The sequence below is a fragment of the Osmerus mordax genome, chromosome 15 (assembly GCF_038355195.1).
Source record: "Osmerus mordax isolate fOsmMor3 chromosome 15, fOsmMor3.pri, whole genome shotgun sequence".
Taxonomy (NCBI): domain Eukaryota; kingdom Metazoa; phylum Chordata; class Actinopteri; order Osmeriformes; family Osmeridae; genus Osmerus; species Osmerus mordax.
Window position 1 is genome coordinate 16,442,935 of NC_090064.1, and position 17,474 is coordinate 16,460,408.

General features: G+C 54.5%; 2 protein-coding genes across 2 annotated transcripts; one reads left to right on the forward strand and one right to left on the reverse strand.

Annotated features, from left to right (window-relative positions):
• Positions 1-3: 3 nt before the first annotated feature.
• On the reverse strand, positions 4-17,013 carry slc12a7b (solute carrier family 12 member 7b). Its single transcript, XM_067251276.1, is given in 26 exon segments — positions 4-182; positions 337-470; positions 2,600-2,614; positions 3,553-3,719; positions 4,368-4,487; positions 4,871-4,978; positions 5,064-5,195; positions 5,623-5,792; positions 6,246-6,441; positions 6,736-6,904; positions 7,444-7,548; positions 7,663-7,782; positions 8,707-8,805; positions 9,470-9,588; positions 9,668-9,842; positions 10,095-10,152; positions 10,253-10,351; positions 10,515-10,682; positions 12,330-12,522; positions 12,524-12,542; positions 12,891-13,132; positions 13,248-13,322; positions 13,324-13,379; positions 13,879-13,933; positions 15,682-15,828; positions 16,882-17,013. Coding segments are annotated over 26 exon segments (3,162 nt in total). The 5' UTR covers positions 17,011-17,013; the 3' UTR covers positions 4-90.
• On the forward strand, positions 749-1,351 carry si:ch1073-340i21.3 (uncharacterized protein LOC570991 homolog; the record flags this gene model as incomplete). The annotated part of the gene is made up of 2 exons (XM_067252160.1): positions 749-902; positions 963-1,351. Coding segments are annotated over 2 exons (543 nt in total), but the record flags the coding sequence as incomplete, so codon positions are not given.
• Positions 17,014-17,474: the final 461 nt, after the last annotated feature.

A 17,474-nucleotide genomic window follows, 5' to 3' on the forward strand; every position in this document is an offset into this window, starting at 1 on the left:
TTACCCCCCCCCCCCCCCCCCTCCCTTCCACCCCCCCAAAACAAATGCCCGGTGTTGCCACGGTGATGAGCTGGGGGCGTGCGAGCCGTTCTAAGAGTAGATGGTGATGACCTCTTGACCTCCTCCTCTTACCAGCAGCACCCTGTTCAGGCCCTCTAACAGCACTTCCAGGAACTCCATGTCTGACACGCCCAGGTCAAGGGTCACACCAGGGTCACATGACCGGGGGGAGGAACATACACACACACACACACACGCCATCCAAACATTCTATTGTAGGATTACTGTGTGATATTGAATGAATCCGTGTGTGTTTGTTGTGAGTGTGAAGGATACAGTTCTCATCCCCGCCCCTGTTACGGGGCGGCCCGGGCATGTTGAGCAGCACCAGGTGGGCGCCCTGGGACTTGTTCACCACCACCTCGTTCAGCTTCACTGCCGTGTGCATCCGCCGCACGTTGGACTGATTCCTACAACAGAACGCTCACAGTGACGCCACTGGGATAGAACAGGGTCAGGACCAGGGCCAGGGTCAGGGCCAGGGCCAGGGCCGAGTCTAGGACCAGGACCAGGACCAGGGCCGAATCTAGGACCAGGACCAGGGCCAGGGCCGAGTCTAGGACCAGGACCAGGACCAGGGCCGAATCTAGGACCAGGACCAGGGCCGAGTCTAGGACCAGGGCCAGGGCCGAGTCTAGGACCAGGACCAGGGCCGAATCTAGGACCAGGACCAGGGCCGAGTCTAGGACCAGGACCAGGGCCAGGACCGAGTTTAGGCCCAAGGCCAGGACCAGGGCCAGGGCCAGGGCCGAGTCTAGGACCAGGGCCGAGTCTAGGACCAGGACCAGGGCCAGGACCGAGTTTAGGCCCAAGGCCAGGACCAGGACCAGGACCAGGGCCGAGTCTAGGCCCAGGACCAGGGCTGAGTCTGGGACCAGGACCAGGGCCGAGTCTAGGACCAGGACCAGGGCCGAATCTAGGACCAGGACCAGGGCCGAGTCTAGGACCAGGACCAGGGCCAGGACCGAGTTTAGGCCCAAGGCCAGGACCAGGGCCAGGGCCAGGACCGAGTTTAGGCCCAAGGCCAGGACCAGGGCCAGGGCCAGGGCCGAGTCTAGGACCAGGGCTGAGTCTAGGACTAGGGCCAGGACCAGGGCTGAGTCTGGGACCAGGGCTGAGTCTGGGACCAGGACCGAGTCTAGGCCCAGGATCAGGGCTGAGTCTGGGACCAGGACCAGGGCTGAGTCTGGGACCAGGACCAGGGCCGAGTCTAGCACCAGGGCCAGGGCTGAGTCTGGGACCAGGACCGAATATAGGCCCAGGGCCAGGCCCAGGACAGGGCCGAGTCTAGGATCAGGACCAGGCCCTGGGTTAGATCCAGTACAGTAGTACTCTAGTACAGTGGAAGGCTGAATCATGTAGCTAGCAACGTAATGAGGAGAGATATCTTTGTTATTTTCAGCAGCTTAGCGGCCAGCCTCAACACACACAGCTGAGGAGACAGACAGCTGCTGTTCAAGAGAGTTACAGACTTAGCAGATGCAAAGGGTATATGATGGTGATATAAAAAGCTCTCTATGGGTTAGGATGCATAGCAACACCAGACAGCACAACATGCAGAGCAGAGCGCCTAGAGCAACATGAAAACATCACATTACAAACACACTGGCCACACCCCCCTGGGCCTTCCAACCAGCACTGACTCACTGAGGACTGACCGAGGAGAGGAAACCACTGGTACAACTTAAACAAGGCATGAGAAAAGGTTCAATCATATTTACAGCACCGGGTACATGTTCCTGTACAGTGGTTAGAGCATTTGACTGCAGATGAAAAGGCTGCAGGTTCAAATCCCCCGCTGTGTGCGGCTCTAGACAAAAGTCTCTGATCAAATGAATGTGTTCTTGTTCCTCTCCGTGTCTGGTCGTGGTTGGAAAGCTCACCTCTGGGGTGGACATGATGTCATCATCACATGCGAATGAGATCAAGGTTCACACACACACACACACACACACACACACACACACACACACACACACACACACACACACACACACACACACACACACACACACACACACACACACACACACACACACACACACACACACACACACACACACACACACACACACACACACACACACACACACACACACACACACACACACACACACACACACACACACACACACACACACACACACACTCCTGGCTAGCTAGCTAGCCAAGAGGGCACAGATGAGACGGAGACGGAACAGGGCTGCGTTTCCCGATAACGATGGATCGTAGCAACGATCGAGCAAAATAACGAAACCATTGATATTTCTTACGTGCGTTTCCCAAACATGCTTGTAAGGATTAGAATCTTCAAGAGACACTTTAGCTACGGTGTCTTTGGGAACGGCCCGTAAAACTAAGATTCGTTGTACGATGGATTCTACAATCAATTTAGGCTTACAACGCTTTCGGGAAACGCAGCCCAGGACAACAATTATGCACATATACACACACGTACAAACACACACAGATGTACACACACACCCACACAGACAGACGTATACACAGACAGCCTATGGCAAAGATAAATATGACTTACAGACTCTCCCATTCTCTAGAAGGAGGAAAACGGAACAAAACAACAGAAACAGGCTTAGATGCTTCTAGAAGACTCCCTGAGATCCAAGCCCAGACCGGCGACCATCTTAGAGCACAGGGAAGAACACTCCGTCTCTGCCTTTAAAATGGACGCCCTTCATAACCGTCTACAGGGAGTCAGATATTGAGATGCACAAAATATACAAAATGATCCATCTTTGCTTCATTCGAAATCACATTGTCATGGAGGTTAGATTTAGGTTTTAGACGCCCATTTTTGTCACTCTACTTGAACACACACACACACACACTATTCAAACACACACACACACTATTTAAACACACACGCCAAGACATGACGGATGGCGCCCAACTTGCCCCAATGCCAGACGGAGGTGTGTGCTATCTGAGGGGGCGGAGCCATGCACTGTGACTCAGGCAGATGGGTGTGTCCACACACACACACACGCATGCTGAGGACAGCAGACGTAGCCTGAACACACACGATGCAGGTGTCAGTGCTCCAGGCTATGGGTGTGTATCCTACCTAGCAACTACACACACACACACACACACACACACACACACACACACACACACACACACACACACACACACAGCCCTGCTCTACAGGGACCCACACTGACAAGCCTGGGTGTTACAGGACAGGAATCTGATTTATCTACTGGAGTTCGTTATCTACTGATGTTCAAGGATGGGTGGAGCTCAGTGGTTAGAGCATTTGACTGCTGATCAAGAGGTAGCAGATTCGACAACCCCCCCTCCCAGCCTCACCCTCCCATGTCGCTCTTTATAAAAGCTAAATGAATACATGAATACATGAATACATTATATATTCTTAGAGAGAGATGAGGATAGAGACTGTAAAAGATGAGAGGGAGATGAGGAGAGAGATCAGAGTGGTGGTGTGAGATCTGACTCAGCTCTACTCACGGCTTCATGTTGAACAGGTCTCTAACTCCCATGTTGGGCTCTCGGTTGCGGTTGCGCTCAGTGAAGAACTTCTCCTTGGTCCAGGTCATCTGGACGTGTGGGGCTGCGTCTGCCTTGTCGTTCAACGCCGCGTGAGATGCTGTGTTCCTGTCGTGGATCAGCTGAGCCTAGGGAGGAGGAGGAGAGAGGGAGGAGAGAGAGGGAGGAGGAGAGAGGGAGGAGGAGAGAGGGAGGAGGACAAGAGGAGAGATGGTGAGAGGAGCGAGACAGAGAACGGAGATTGGAGATGGAGAGTTTGGGCTACCAGGGGAACCACAGCTCATGCTAAACTTGAAGCCAACATCAACACTTGTAAACAAACACAAACAAGTTAATGACTACATACAGCGTTCCTGGTTACTATCTGTCAAACAACAACAGGACATGCATCACAACACCAACTGCCAGAGTCTGGGTGGACGGCCGCCAGACGCGATGAGGAGGCGGGGGGAGGGGTGGGGGGGGGGCAACAACATCTGGAGGTGAGGACACCAGGTGGGTATGATGGAGGTGAACCAAAGGGAGGGAGGGGGAGTTAACCATGCAGGTGAACCAAGGGGAGGGGGAGTTAACCATGCAGGTGAACCAAGGGGAGGGGGAGTTAACCATGCAGGTGAACCAAGGGGAGGGGGAGTTAACCATGCAGGTGAAACATCCATGAACCGGGGGGGGGGGGGGAGACCATCTTCACAGCAGGAGGGGCAGGAGGGAGTGTGGGAGGGAGGGCTGCAGTCCAGGGGGTCTGGAGGGTCCGGGGGTCTGGAGGCAGGGTCTACCTCATCCTCCTGGGGAGGTTCGGCCTGGGAGGAGGCCTCTCCACTGGGCCCCGACACCTGAACTCCACTCTGGTTCTTCCTCCTGATGGAGCTACGGGACTCATCAGTGATACTCTGAATCTGAGGGGGCGTGGCCGGCGACAGACCCAAAGCAGCGTGAGCAGCCGAACAGGAAGAAGGCCAGAGGTCAGAGGTCATACAGAGCAGAGGTCACCCCAGGGCAGGTGTAGGACTCGGTCCATACAGGGGACACCTTATCCATGTCTGCGCACTTTCCACAACCGCTAATCACACGTTCCATTTCCAATTCACACCTTGTTACTGTTATTCATGCAATTACTCTTTTGTACAACTGGTGAATAAACAGACACACTGGATGGCTGGAAACAGCTGAAGGCGTTCTGACATCTGGCAGTAAGAAAAAGTAAAAAAAGACAGTTTTGGGTTTTGTGGGTGTAGTGTGGGGTGCAGTGCCTGGGGTCCCAGGCAGGGGGCGCTGGTACCTCTCTCTCGCGCTCCGTCCTGGACAGCTGCATCTGCTTCAGCATCTGGGAGCGCTGCTCCATCACCAGGGTCTTCTCATAGGTGAAGGCTGAGATGTCACTGTCGTGCTGGGAACACACACACACACACTTAACATCTGAGGTAGCAGGCAGGTGAGCGGTCAGGTGAGCAGTCAGGTGAGCAGGTACGCACCATCTCCACCACCTCCACCTCGGCGTCCAGGCGCAGGTGGTACAGGAACATCTGCAGGTCCTTCTTCATCTGGATACTGTTGTCGTCCATCTGGGCCACGGTGAAGATACGCATCTTACACTTCCTCCACACCTGGGGAGAGGAGGGGAGGGAGGGAGGGAGGGGGAGGGAGACAGGAGGGAGGGAGAGACAAGAGGGAGGGAGACAGGAGGGAGGGAGAGACAAGAGGGAGGGAGACAGGAGGGAGGGAGAGACAGGAGGGAGGGAGGGAGGAGTGAGGGAGGGAGGGAGGGGGAGACAGGAGGGAGGGAGACAGGAGGGAGGGAGAGAGAGGGTGACAGGAGGGAGGCAGAGGGAGGGAGGGTGACAGGAGGGAGGGAGGGTTACAGGAGGGAGGCAGAGGGAGGGAGGGTGACAGGAGGGAGGCAGAGGGAGGGAGGGTGACAGGAGGGAGGGATTGAGAAATTATGAGAGAATGTGTGTGTCTGGGAGAGTGTGTTTGTATGTGTGTGACAGCGTGTGTGTGTGTTTTGTGTGTGTGACTGTGTGTGTGTCCCACCTTGTGCTGACGCAGCAGGAAGGGCAGCAGCATGAGCAGGCCTCCGTCATGCACCACCCACCAGACGTCGATGGTGCCCTCCCCCAGACGCTCCAGGCTGCTGGGGAAGCTGTCCACGTTCTTGGCCACCAGCAGAGCCTGGTGGGCCGCTGTGGTCTCCCGCACCGTCTCTGCGGGAGGACGGCACGCTTTACATTACACTGCATCATACGTGTGTGTGTGTGTGTACGCGAGTGTGTGTGAGTGTGTGGGTGTGTGAGTGATACAGTGTTAAGATAACTCTTGGGTGTGCACACGCAGGCTAAGATATATTCTTCTTTTTTTTTTATGGTCTTTCAAAAGTTTTCACTTCCCCAAAAAAGTTTGGAAATAACTACAAACTCATGTGAAGTAAAAACAAAAAGTCATGTGAAGTTTTTAAAAAAAGCTTGAAAAAATATTTTCTAAAAAAGGTTCCAAAAGTAAAAAAGTTTTTGGGTAGAAGAAAACATCCATTCGGGGTCGATAAAGTGACCAGAACTACAATTCATTTCATGTTAATATACAATCGTCAGTGAATATAATGACGATATGATGGTCGATCAACCCTAACATGGTGGAGCGAGGCTGGAGGTGAGGCTGACCTATGAAGTTCTTCCAGGAGACGGGGTCGCTGGCCTGCTTCCAGGTGCCGGGCCAGGCCATCAGCACCGTGTTGTGTTTCATCCCCCCCAGGCCGGCCGACTGGATGAGGTGGGAGAAACCATCTCTCAGGTTGGACGACACCACCACGTGGCAGAAGCCCTTGGTACGCTCCGTCGTCATGGACGCCTTTATGTTCTGGAACGAGGATGACATCACACCATCTGTGAAGCTGGACTTCACAGCCTTTATGCTTTTATATTCTTAAAATAATTATATATTCCTTTAGCAGACCCTTATTTAAAGGGGATTTAAACCTTTAGATCTTTAGTCAAAGGCTCTAACAAAAGAGCGAAACCGATACATTTGTATTCATATTATTTAGTGATGCTATGATCCCAGTCTGTCAGTAAATCCTTATTATGCTGAATATTATTGGTCTTATTTTGTGTCACTATGTCTCCAGTCCACCAGAGGGCGCTGTGGGCCTACCTGCTCGGCCTTCTTGGCCTCGGTCTCCTTGCTGATGTAGGTTCCTTCCTGCACACTGCCCACGATGGTGAGGCCCTTCCCGGCCTTCAGCTGGGTGGTGAAAGACAGCAGGCGAGGGTGCTTCACCGCCATGTCAGGGTCTACGTTCAGCAGCACCAACAGCTGTGGCCTGGACACAAACACACACACACACATACACACACACACACACACACACAGACACACAGGAGCACACACACACGATATGTTGTGGATGGTGTGGATTATCTCCTGGCTGATACCCTGTTCACCCAGAGGGAGACAGGAGCTGACCTGATTCTCTCAGTCATAAATATGAAACACTTTCACACAGACAGTGTGAGGGGCAGCTTGTCTGAGGGTTACCAGAGTCCACAGAGAGATTAAGGAGAGGGCTCAGAGACTCATCAAATTGTCTCCCTCCCGCTTTGTCTCTCCCTCTCTCTGTCTCTCCCTCTGTCTGTTCCTCTCTCCCTCTCTCTGTTTCTCCCTCTCACCTCTTATGTCCCTCTTATCCCATCTCTCCTCTCTCCCCTTCTCTCCGCCCTGTCCCTCTCTCAGAAACACACACACCTTCTCTCCCCCCTGTCCCTCTCTCAGAAACACACACACCTTCGCCCCCCCCCTGGCCCTCTCTCAGAAACACACACACCTTTGCTCCCCCCTTGTCCCTCTCTCAGAAACACACACCTCCAGTTCTTGGTGTGTGGTGGCGCCTCCTCCAGGCGGATGAGGGCGTAGCGGGCAGCGTTGAGCGACAGCCCTCGGATACCGTCGCCCCACTCTTTCTCCGCCCTAGCAACAGACACAAGCACAGAGCAAACTAAAACAGACAACCAATAATAAACACACCAATCTTAATGTCCTGTATGTAAGAGGGATATTTCCAGTTGAAGAGGGGAATCTCACCCTCGGTATTCAATGTATTTGTAGATGCAGCCTGCGATCATCATGGCGACCAAGGCGTAGTACCAGGAGCAGATGAACATCAGGGACAGGCACAGGCTCATCCCCAGGAAGGAAAGGGCCCTGGGAGAGCAGGAGGGGGCAGCATGACTCTGGAACTACAACATACATACACCACCCTGGCGTCCTGGGTACTAAAACAGGAAGATGAGGAGGGATAGACGATTCCACTCCAGAACATTACAACATCTATGCTTTGTGATGCGTGGACACGCTCTCTGTTTTAAAGAACAACAACATTGGGAGGTGGTTTTATCTGGTGTACCTGTGAGCTCTAATCCTCCTTGATTTACACAGATCCCTGCATCACATGCTAAACATGCAGCACAGGTGTGTGTAGCTGTGTGTGCATGTGAGAGTATTTTCAGGTGAAAGTATATTTGTTTCAAGGCTGAAAGGTCTAACTGCATGGCCTTAGAGGTAATGGGATTTAGCTGGTGTGTGTGTGTAAGCTTGTATGTACGATTATGCATGTGTGTGTATGAGTGTAATCTTGTGTGTATGACAGTAAGCTTGTGTGTGTGTGTCCATGTCTGCATGTGTGTGTGTAACCTTCCCTCTGTGTGTGTGTGTGAGAGTGTGTGTGACAGTGTGTGTTGCTAGCAGCAGGTAGGACCAGGCTGAGAGCAGCTATCTGTAGCAGGCTGCCAGCCCCACACCATAACCCCACCCAGAACACTGCAGGGCACAGAGGACATGTCACTAGCTGCATCCCCTCCACAGACACAGAGTGGTAGTTTTAGGGTTAGCGTTAGCGACACTCACCAGTGGTAGTTTTAGGGTTAGCGTTAGCGACACTCACCAGTGGTAGTTTTAGGGTTAGCGTTAGCGACACTCACCAGTGGTAGTTTTGGGGTTAGCGTTAGCGGCACTCACCAGTGGTAGTTTTAGGGTTAGCGTTAGCGACACTCACCAGTGGTAGTTTTAGGGTTAGCGTTAGCGACACTCACCAGTGGTAGTTTTAGGGTTAGCATTAGCGACACTCACCAGTGGTAGTACTTGAACCTGGGCCTCCAGTTGGGGGTGCGCAGCAGGGTCTGGACGGCACAGGCCAGGTTAACAAACAGGTAGCACATCAGGAAGAACCTGGAGGGGAGAGAGAGGGGAGGAAGGAGAGAAGCCAGTAAGAGATAGAGGTGCTTTCATAGACAGGAGGGAGGAGGTTGCTGTGAGGAGAGGGGAGGAGGATGTGAGAGGAGGAGCAGGGGAGGAGGAGGTGAGAGGAGGAGCAGGGGAGGAGGAGGTGAGAGGAGGAGGAGGTGAGAGGAGGAGCAGGGGAGGAGCATGTAAGAGGAGGAGCAGGGGAGGAGGAGGTGAGAGGAGGAGGTGAGAGGAGGAGCAGGGGAGGAGGATGTAAGAGGAGGAGCAGGGGAGGAGGTGAGAGGAGGAGCAGGGGAGGAGGAGGATGTGAGAGGAGGAGGATGTGAGAGGAGGAGGAGGTGAGAGGAGGAGCAGGGGAGGAGGAGGTGAGAGGAGGAGCAGGTGAGAGGAGGAGGAGGGGAGGAGCAGGTGAGAGGAGGAGGAGGGGAGGAGCAGGTGAGAGGAGGAGGATGTAAGAGGAGGAGCAGGGGAGGAGGAGGTGAGAGGAGGAGCAGGGGAGGAGCAGGTGAGAGGAGGAGGAGGGGAGGAGCAGGTGAGAGGAGGAGGATGTAAGAGGAGGAGCAGGGGAGGAGGAGGTGAGAGGAGGAGGAGGTGAGAGGAGGAGCAGGGGAGGAAGAGGTGAGAGGAGGAGCAGGGGAGGTGTGCTTACATAGACAGGATGGGTGCGACAGCATCCAGAGAAGCGATGAGGATGCCGATTTCACAGATGGCTGCTGTCAGCAGCAACGCCCAGGTGGGCTCTCCATTAGCCTTGCCATGACCAAACACCTGCCAGACACACACACCGGGGGGTAAGAGTGTGTGTGTATATACACGTGTATGTGTGTATACGTGTGTGACCTCTGACCTTTAGGAAGGGAACGATGCCGTCCCTGGCGATGGCCTGCAGCAGTCTGGGGGCGCCTGTCAGGCTCTGAAGCCCCGCCCCACAGCAGGAGAAGAACGAGCCAATCACAATCACCCAGGGAGAGGGCCAGGACAGCGTGCCAATCACAAGGTACCCTTTGACCGAGTCCCCAAACCTGGACACACGGGTAGAGAAGAAGACATGAATGAACCCGTCACACCTGCCTACTTGGGCCACACTGAGACAGGCACTGTCGCTACGACTCAGAAAAGTATCTGTTGAATTACTTAGAAAATATTTCATATGTACAGTGTACAGCATATGTGATGGAAACCTACGGTGGTCTCTGTTTGTGTGTACCTGTGTGTGTGTATCTGGGTGTGTGTGTGTGTACTGTATGTGTGTGTGTGTCTCAGGAAGCCCTTACTTGTCTCTGAGCACCACCCCCTCGATGCACGCTCCGAACAACACCACACAGGTCACATCTGGACGGGGTCAAGGAGCATCTCCACGACAACCAGGGTCAAACCTCAAACAGTCATTATATATTATACATGCGTTGAGCACAGCTGTAACCAAGGATACAGATAAAGGAGGTGGTTGCTATGGCGAGGATGGTTCCTATGGGGATGGACTTCTGAGCGTCTCTGAGGTCACCTGATCGGTTGGACCCGGCCATGATACCTGAGGGGACAGAACCAGGGGTCAGAGGTCAGGGGTCACAGAGAATGTGAAGACGTGGGCACAGGAAGTAAAAATGTAGATGCAGGAAGTGAGGAGGTGTGTGTGCATGCAGGAAGTGAGGAGGTGTGCGCAGGAAGTGAGGAGGTGTGCGCAGGAAGCTGACCTGTGACGGAGGGGAAGTAGATCCCCACCAGCAGGGTGAAAAAGGTGGTGATGTCGTTGGCCACGTAAGGCAGGTACATGTCCTGGGAGGAGTCTGCTGCTGGGACAGAGTCCAGACGCTTGTGCTCCACCAGCATCCCTAGGGGGCCATAGTCCCCCCACATGTTGTCTGAGAGGGGGGGTAGGGGGAGAGAGAAAGAGATGGGTGGGGAAAGGAGAGAGGAGGGAGAGAGGGGGGGTAGGGGGAGAGAGAAAGAGATGGGTGGGGAAAGGAGAGAGGAGGGAGAGAGGGGGGGTAGGGGGAGAGAGAAAGAGATGGGTGGGGAAAGGAGAGAGGAGGGAGAGAGGGGGGGTAGGGGGAGAGAGAAAGAGATGGGTGGGGAAAGGAGAGAGGAGGGAGAGAGGGGGGGGTAGGGGGAGAGAGAAAGAGATGGGTGGGGAAAGGAGAGAGGAGGGAGAGAGGGGGGGTAGGGGGAGAGAGAAAGAGATGGGTGGGGAAAGGAGAGAGGAGGGAGAGAGGGGGGGTAGGGGGAGAGAGAAAGAGATGGGTGGGGAAAGGAGAGAGGAGGGAGAGAGGGGGGGTAGGGGGAGAGAGAAAGAGATGGGTGGGGAAAGGAGAGAGGAGGGAGAGAGGGGGGGTAGGGGGAGAGAGAAAGAGATGGGTGGGGAAAGGAGAGAGGAGGGAGAGAGGGGGGGGTAGGGGGAGAGAGAAAGAGATGGGTGGGGAAAGGAGAGAGGAGGGAGAGAGGGGGGGTAGGGGGAGAGAGAAAGAGATGGGTGGGGAAAGGAGAGAGGAGGGAGAGAGGGGGGGTAGGGGGAGAGAGAAAGAGATGGGTGGGGAAAGGAGAGAGGAGGGAGAGAGGGGGGGAGGCGTGCAGACGCAGGGAAAGAGAGAGGAAGAGAGCGAAAGGGAAAGAGGGGAAGAGATGGATGACTGATGCATGTAACTCAGCAGGTTCCCATGGCTGGACCGGTAACTCTGGGAGGAACACACAGGACGCCAGGGGCTCGAGCCACACCCTCCACTGCTCAGGACTCGTTATGGTCACGAGACGTTTCAGATCTAATCAGGTTTCTGTAAACCTTCCTGCTGTGGGCTTTCCTCTCTGGAGAGGCTGGAGAGCCGAGCGAGAGCCGAGTGAGAGCCTCGCTCATGTGGAACACAAAACAAAGCAGGGTGGTTACGAGGCGTCTGATGAGAAACGAAGCGCTTCGGTTCAGATCTTCAGACTCCTACAGCTGGACGGCTGTGAAGGGCCCAGGTTTAGTGGGAACATTGGTGGGGACAAACATGAGCTTAACAGGACTTGTTCCAGAGCTAGCTACTAGCTACGTAGCTAACCAGGACCAGGTCTAGAGCTAGTTACTAGCTACGTAGCTAACCAGGACCAGGTCTAGAGCTAGCTGCTAGCTACGTAGCTAACCAGGACCAGGTCTAGAGCTAGCTGCTAGCTACGTAGCTAACCAGGAACAGGTCTAGAGCTAGCTGCTAGCTACGTAGCTAACCAGGACCAGGTCTAGAGCTAGCTGCTAGCTACGTAGCTAACCAGGACCAGGTCTAGAGCTAGCTGCTAGCTACGTAGCTAACCAGGACCAGGTCTAGAGCTAGCTGCTAGCTACGTAGCTAACCAGGACCAGGTCTAGAGCTAGCTGCTAGCTACGTAGCTAACCAGGACCAGGTCTAGAGCTAGCTGCTAGCTACGTAGCTAACCAGGACCAGGCCTAGAGCTAGCTGCTAGCTACGTAGCTAACCAGGACCAGGTCTAGAGCTAGCTGCTAGCTACGTAGCTAACCAGGACCAGGCCTCCGGCCTCACCTTGGATCACCCCGCTGGCAAGGCCTGGGATGCCCTGGATCTCGGTGACGTTGTTGAAGAGGAAGTACTCGTTGCAGGTGGCGTTCAGGTCGGCGCTGTCGCAGAACAGCGCCCACAGCTTGGTGGTCACGGTCATGTTGTCAATCTCCTCTGTCTTCAAACACTTGTCAAAGTTGTGGTTCTGGAGCGTGCGGGTTCCCCAACAGACAGACCCTGAGAGGGGAGGAGAGGAAGAGGAGAGGGAGGTAGAAGAGAGGGAGGGAAAGGGAGAGGAGGGGAGAGGAGGGGGAAGGAGAGGGAGGTAGAGTGGGAGGAGAGGGGAGGTAGAGTGGGAGGAGAGGGAGGTAGAGGGGGGTAGAGGGGGGAGGGTAGAGGGGGGGGGGAGAGGGGGAGGGTGACAGGACAAACTTAGTAGACACATTCAAAGTTCAGAGAATCAGCGGTCAGTAGTGCACAGTGGGTTACAGTACTATGGTGGTCAGTCACATTAGTTGTTGTCTCTGACAAGGAGTCACACACACACACCCACACATTAAGACACACAGAGACACACACACTCACGGTAGGTCGGGCGGCTCGATGGCGGTCTTGATGACGCCGGCGTAGATGGCGAAGATGGAGAGGATGACGCAGGCCAGGAAGACGAGGGCCAGCTTGTTGACGTACTTGACCCCGACGAAGACCACCAGCGACATGAGAGCCAGGCAGCACGTTCCGTACACACGCATGTTGTTGAGCAGCGCTTCCACCTCGTCCTCCTTCTTCTCCGCCACGAAGATGGCGGCCTTGGGCACTATGTAGGTCTGGGGGAGGAGGGGGGAAGGAGGGAGGAGAGGGAGAGGAGAGCAAGGCACACTCAACTCAAAGCACACACACAAACACACACTGATCGTGACGAAAGTAGAGTAGACAGCCCACCAGGAGAATCTCGATGGTTCCCAGGATGTACATGGAGCCAGCGAAGGTGGTGCCCAGGAAGAAGCACAGCCCCACCCGCCCCTCCGAACTCTGGACCCAGAGACCTGGAGATCATGTAGTAGGAGCCTCCCGCTGGAGACGAAGAAGAAGAGGACACCGTCCGTCACCCGACACCACCCAACAGAGATATCTACCCAACACCACCCAACAGAGATATCTACATTAACCCTACAGCCCGTCACCGACACCACCCAACAGAGATATCTACATTACCCTACAGCCCGTCACCGACACCACCCACCTCCTTCTAGCATCTCTACATTACATGCCATTACATTTACATTTAGTCATTTAGCAGACGCTCTTATCCAGAGCGACTTACAGTAAGTACAGGGACATTCCCCCGAGGCAAGTAGGGTGAAGTGCCTTGCCCAAGGACACAACGTCATTAAGCACGGCCGGAATCGAACCAGCGACCTTCTGATTACTAGCCCGATTCTCTAACCACTCAGCCACCTGACTCCCCATTACCCAACATTACCCAACATTAAACATGCTTTATTACAGTGTGTAAGCCAGGTGCAGCCGCAGCCAGGTGCAGCCGCACCTGGCTTACACAGGTGAGTCCTACCTGGCACTACTCCGTTGGTAGCGATGGCACTCATGGAGATGGCCGTCAGCATGGTCTAAAGGGAGAGGAGGGGTCAGGGTTACCGAACCACTCACACTACCGTACCACAGGGTTCCTGAACCAAAAATACATGGAATTCATAAAAAACAAATCACAGGGAGTTAATCCTGGCTTGAACCTTTAACAGGCTCTTAGGAGGATTATGAATCTTGGGGAACACAAGCGCACTGGCTCTGTAATGGATACGGGCTGCTGTACAGTAGGATCCCTGACTGTATCGCCCAGCGTTTATCCCGTTTTCAAGGATATATTTGCATCTGGCCCTGTTACCTAATACGTCTGGAGAGAGGAGAGAGAGAGGAGAGCGAGAGGAGAGAGAGTGTGTCCTTGGGCCAACAGAAAAGCATGACAAAATAAATCTTTGTCCCCTGCTTCCTGTCCTCTGCTTCCTGCCTCCTGTTCCCTACTTCCTACTTTTTGTCCCTTGCTTCCTGCATTCAGTCTTATGCTTCCTGTCTCAAGTCCTCAGCTTCCTGTCCAATGATTCGTGCTTCCTGTCTCCAGCTTCCTACTCCCTGTCCTCAGCTTTCTGCCACCTTTCATACCAAGAACAGAAGATCTGGAGCAAAGCCAATTAGCATGAAAACCCTCTCACGGCTGAAGCACTAAGCTGCAGTAGACATGTTATCCTGCGTAGGTCAGGTTCCTGGTGTTTATGGGTGATACTGAGGACACATTCAGCACCACCACTCTCGCTAACGAACCAGACAGAACACGATGCGTCTGAACATGTCCTGGAGCTATTTGCTATATTTCTGGCTTGGCTGTTGTTTCTACCTCTCCATGATGACTGATATTTAAACCCTGATGTAGGAGACGAGAAGCCAACAGTATGGTCACCATGCCTGACTGCCCGGCCAATCTCCTTTACGGCCCGCTATGAACTTGCAAGGCCATGTCAACACATTTCCCCAGCTGTTTTCCTGCCAGGTGCTCCGAGCCAGAGCAGTACAGCTCACAGTACCAAGTACAGCAGTACAGCTCACATTACAGCAGTACAGCTCTGATCTGTCAGCGAGCAGCCAGGAGTCCCGCTCCTCACAGCAGTACAGTCTCTGTGTGCTCGCCATCCACTTCCACTGCGTTTTAAACTTTGTTTGGAGAGGATGGAGAGATAGAGGAAGAGAGGGAGAGATAGAGGGAGAGATAGAGGAAGAGAGGGAGGGATTAGACTGCAGGCTGCCAGGTGCTTCCAGAAGTGTGAGCTGTGGTCCATCCAGCTAAATATAGATCAGACCCAGACAGCCTATGACTGACTAGCTCTCTCCCTCTCCGTCTCTCCCTCCCTCTGTGTCTCTCCTCCCTCTCTCTCCCCTCTCTCCCTCTCTGTTTCTCTCCCTCTCTGTTTCCCTCCCTCTCCCTCTGTCTCTCTCCCTCCCCTCTGTGTCTCTCCCTGCCTGTCTCTCCCTCCCTCTCTCTCTCCCTCCCTCCCTTTCTCTCCTCCCTCTCTGTCTCTCCCTCCCTCTCTGTCTCTCCCTCCCTCCCCTTTCTCTCCTCCCTCTCTGTCTCTCCCTCCCTCTCTGTCTCTCCCTCCCTCCCTTTCTCTCCCTCCCTCTCTGTCTCTCCCTCCCTCTCTGTCTCTCCCTCCCTCTCTGTTCCTCATCCCCATGAGGTCGGGATGAGAGAGACTAAATATGTAGAGGGGCTGCTGTTGTGTGTCCAGCCATCAGGAGGGCTGTAGAGGGGCTGATGTTGTGTGTCCAGCCATCAGGAGGGCTGTAGAGGGGCTGGTGGTGTACTCACACAGGAGCAGCACATGAACACGATGGCCAGAGACCCCATGATGCCGGCCGTGCCGACAATCCAGGTGAGGCGCAGGAAGAGGATGACCCCCAGGATGTTCTGCAGGCAGGGCAGGTACACCCCCATGAAGGTGCCCATCTGGGGGGACTGGAGAGGAGGGGGAGGGAGACGGGGGGGGGGGGAGGGGAGGGGGTGGGTGACGGGGGGGGGGGAGGGGAGGGGGTGGGAGACGGGGGGGGGGGGAGGGGAGGGGGTGTGGTGACGGGGGGGGGGCGGAGGGGGGGGGGGTGGGTGACGGGGGGGGGGGAGGGGAGGAGGGAGACGGGGGGGGGGGAGGGGAGGAGGGAGACGGGGGGGGGGGGGGAGGGGGAGGCGGTGGGTGACGGGGGGGGGGGGCGGAGGGGAGGGGGTGGTGACGGGGGGGGGCGGAGGGGAGGGGGTGGGTGACGGGGGGGGGCGGAGGGGAGGGGGTGGGTGACGGGGGGGGGCGGAGGGGAGGGGGTGGGGTGACGGGGGGGCGGAGGGGAGGGGTGGGTGACGGGGGGGGGCGGGGGAGGGGGGGTGGGTGACGGGGGGGGGGGCGGAGGGGAGAGGAGAGAAGGGAGGGAGAGGAAGCGGGGAAGAGGGGAGGAGAGGGAGAGGGCAGGAGGGAGAGAGAAGGGAGAGAAAGAGGACATTTTAAAAAGGGAGGGAGCAAATGCATTCGAAACAACTCAGTATCCATTCAGCGTCTCCTGAGGCTGTTCTTCTGTTTCCTCCCCTGGACAGTAACACAGACAGATGAACCAAGACGCACTTCCCTCTGGCAGTGGCCCTGTTCTTTAGCAAAGTTAACTGATACATTCCCCCTTCTGTTTTTAAGACTGACTCATTCTAAAGCAGACGTTTCTAAATAAACCCTAAGTGGACACACCCCATCTGACTGTACTGGGAACATTCTGTCAGCAGAGAGATTGTTTCCCATCATGCATCAGTCTCCCAGGGTGCTTCCAGATCTCAGGAAGTGAGATGCTGCAACTCACTGCCTCTACTTAGTTTCACAGAACAGACCTTCTCACACTGTTTGTCCTTCTGAAGTCACAAAGCTCACCCATGTTTGCTCTGGTCAATCACCCCGTTATGCAACGTCCACATTTGATAAATAAAACACTTTGTCTCACGTCCCCAGTACGGGGCGATGTCACCCTGTTGCTAGGTTACCTTGACAGCCTTCTTCTTGGCAGGGCCCTCGTCGTCGTCGGCCTCCTCGTGCTCCTGCGCCCCCTGGGTCAGGTTGGTGTAATTGGCCAGCTTGTTGAGCAGAGACGACACCATGGGGTTGCTGTCCATCTCCTCCTGTGAGACCAGAACAAGACGTTACATAATACGACCCTCACCTAACATCATAGACTATAATACATCATACTCATTAAAATACATCATAACAAAACATCATAAGGTGGGTACAGCTCTGTTATCATTCATACTACATTGCTGTTGCCTGCCATGTTATAAGAACATCATTGTTCAGGATGACCTTGTGTTACACGGTGCACATATAATAAATATGATAAATAAATCACTTTGACTTTGAGCGGTGGAGCATTTGAATACAGATCAAAAGGGTTGCAGGTTCAAATCCCCCCCGAATACTGCTTTGGATAAAAGCGTCTGTTAAATGAGTGAATTGTAAAATGGGTCAGCACGCAATTACGCAGAAACAAATAGCTCCATGGCTGAAGTGGATATTCTAAACTTTGTTTAGAAGTCAAAACTCTGTTGGAATAGCTTCGTTGGACTAAGATCAGTAAGAG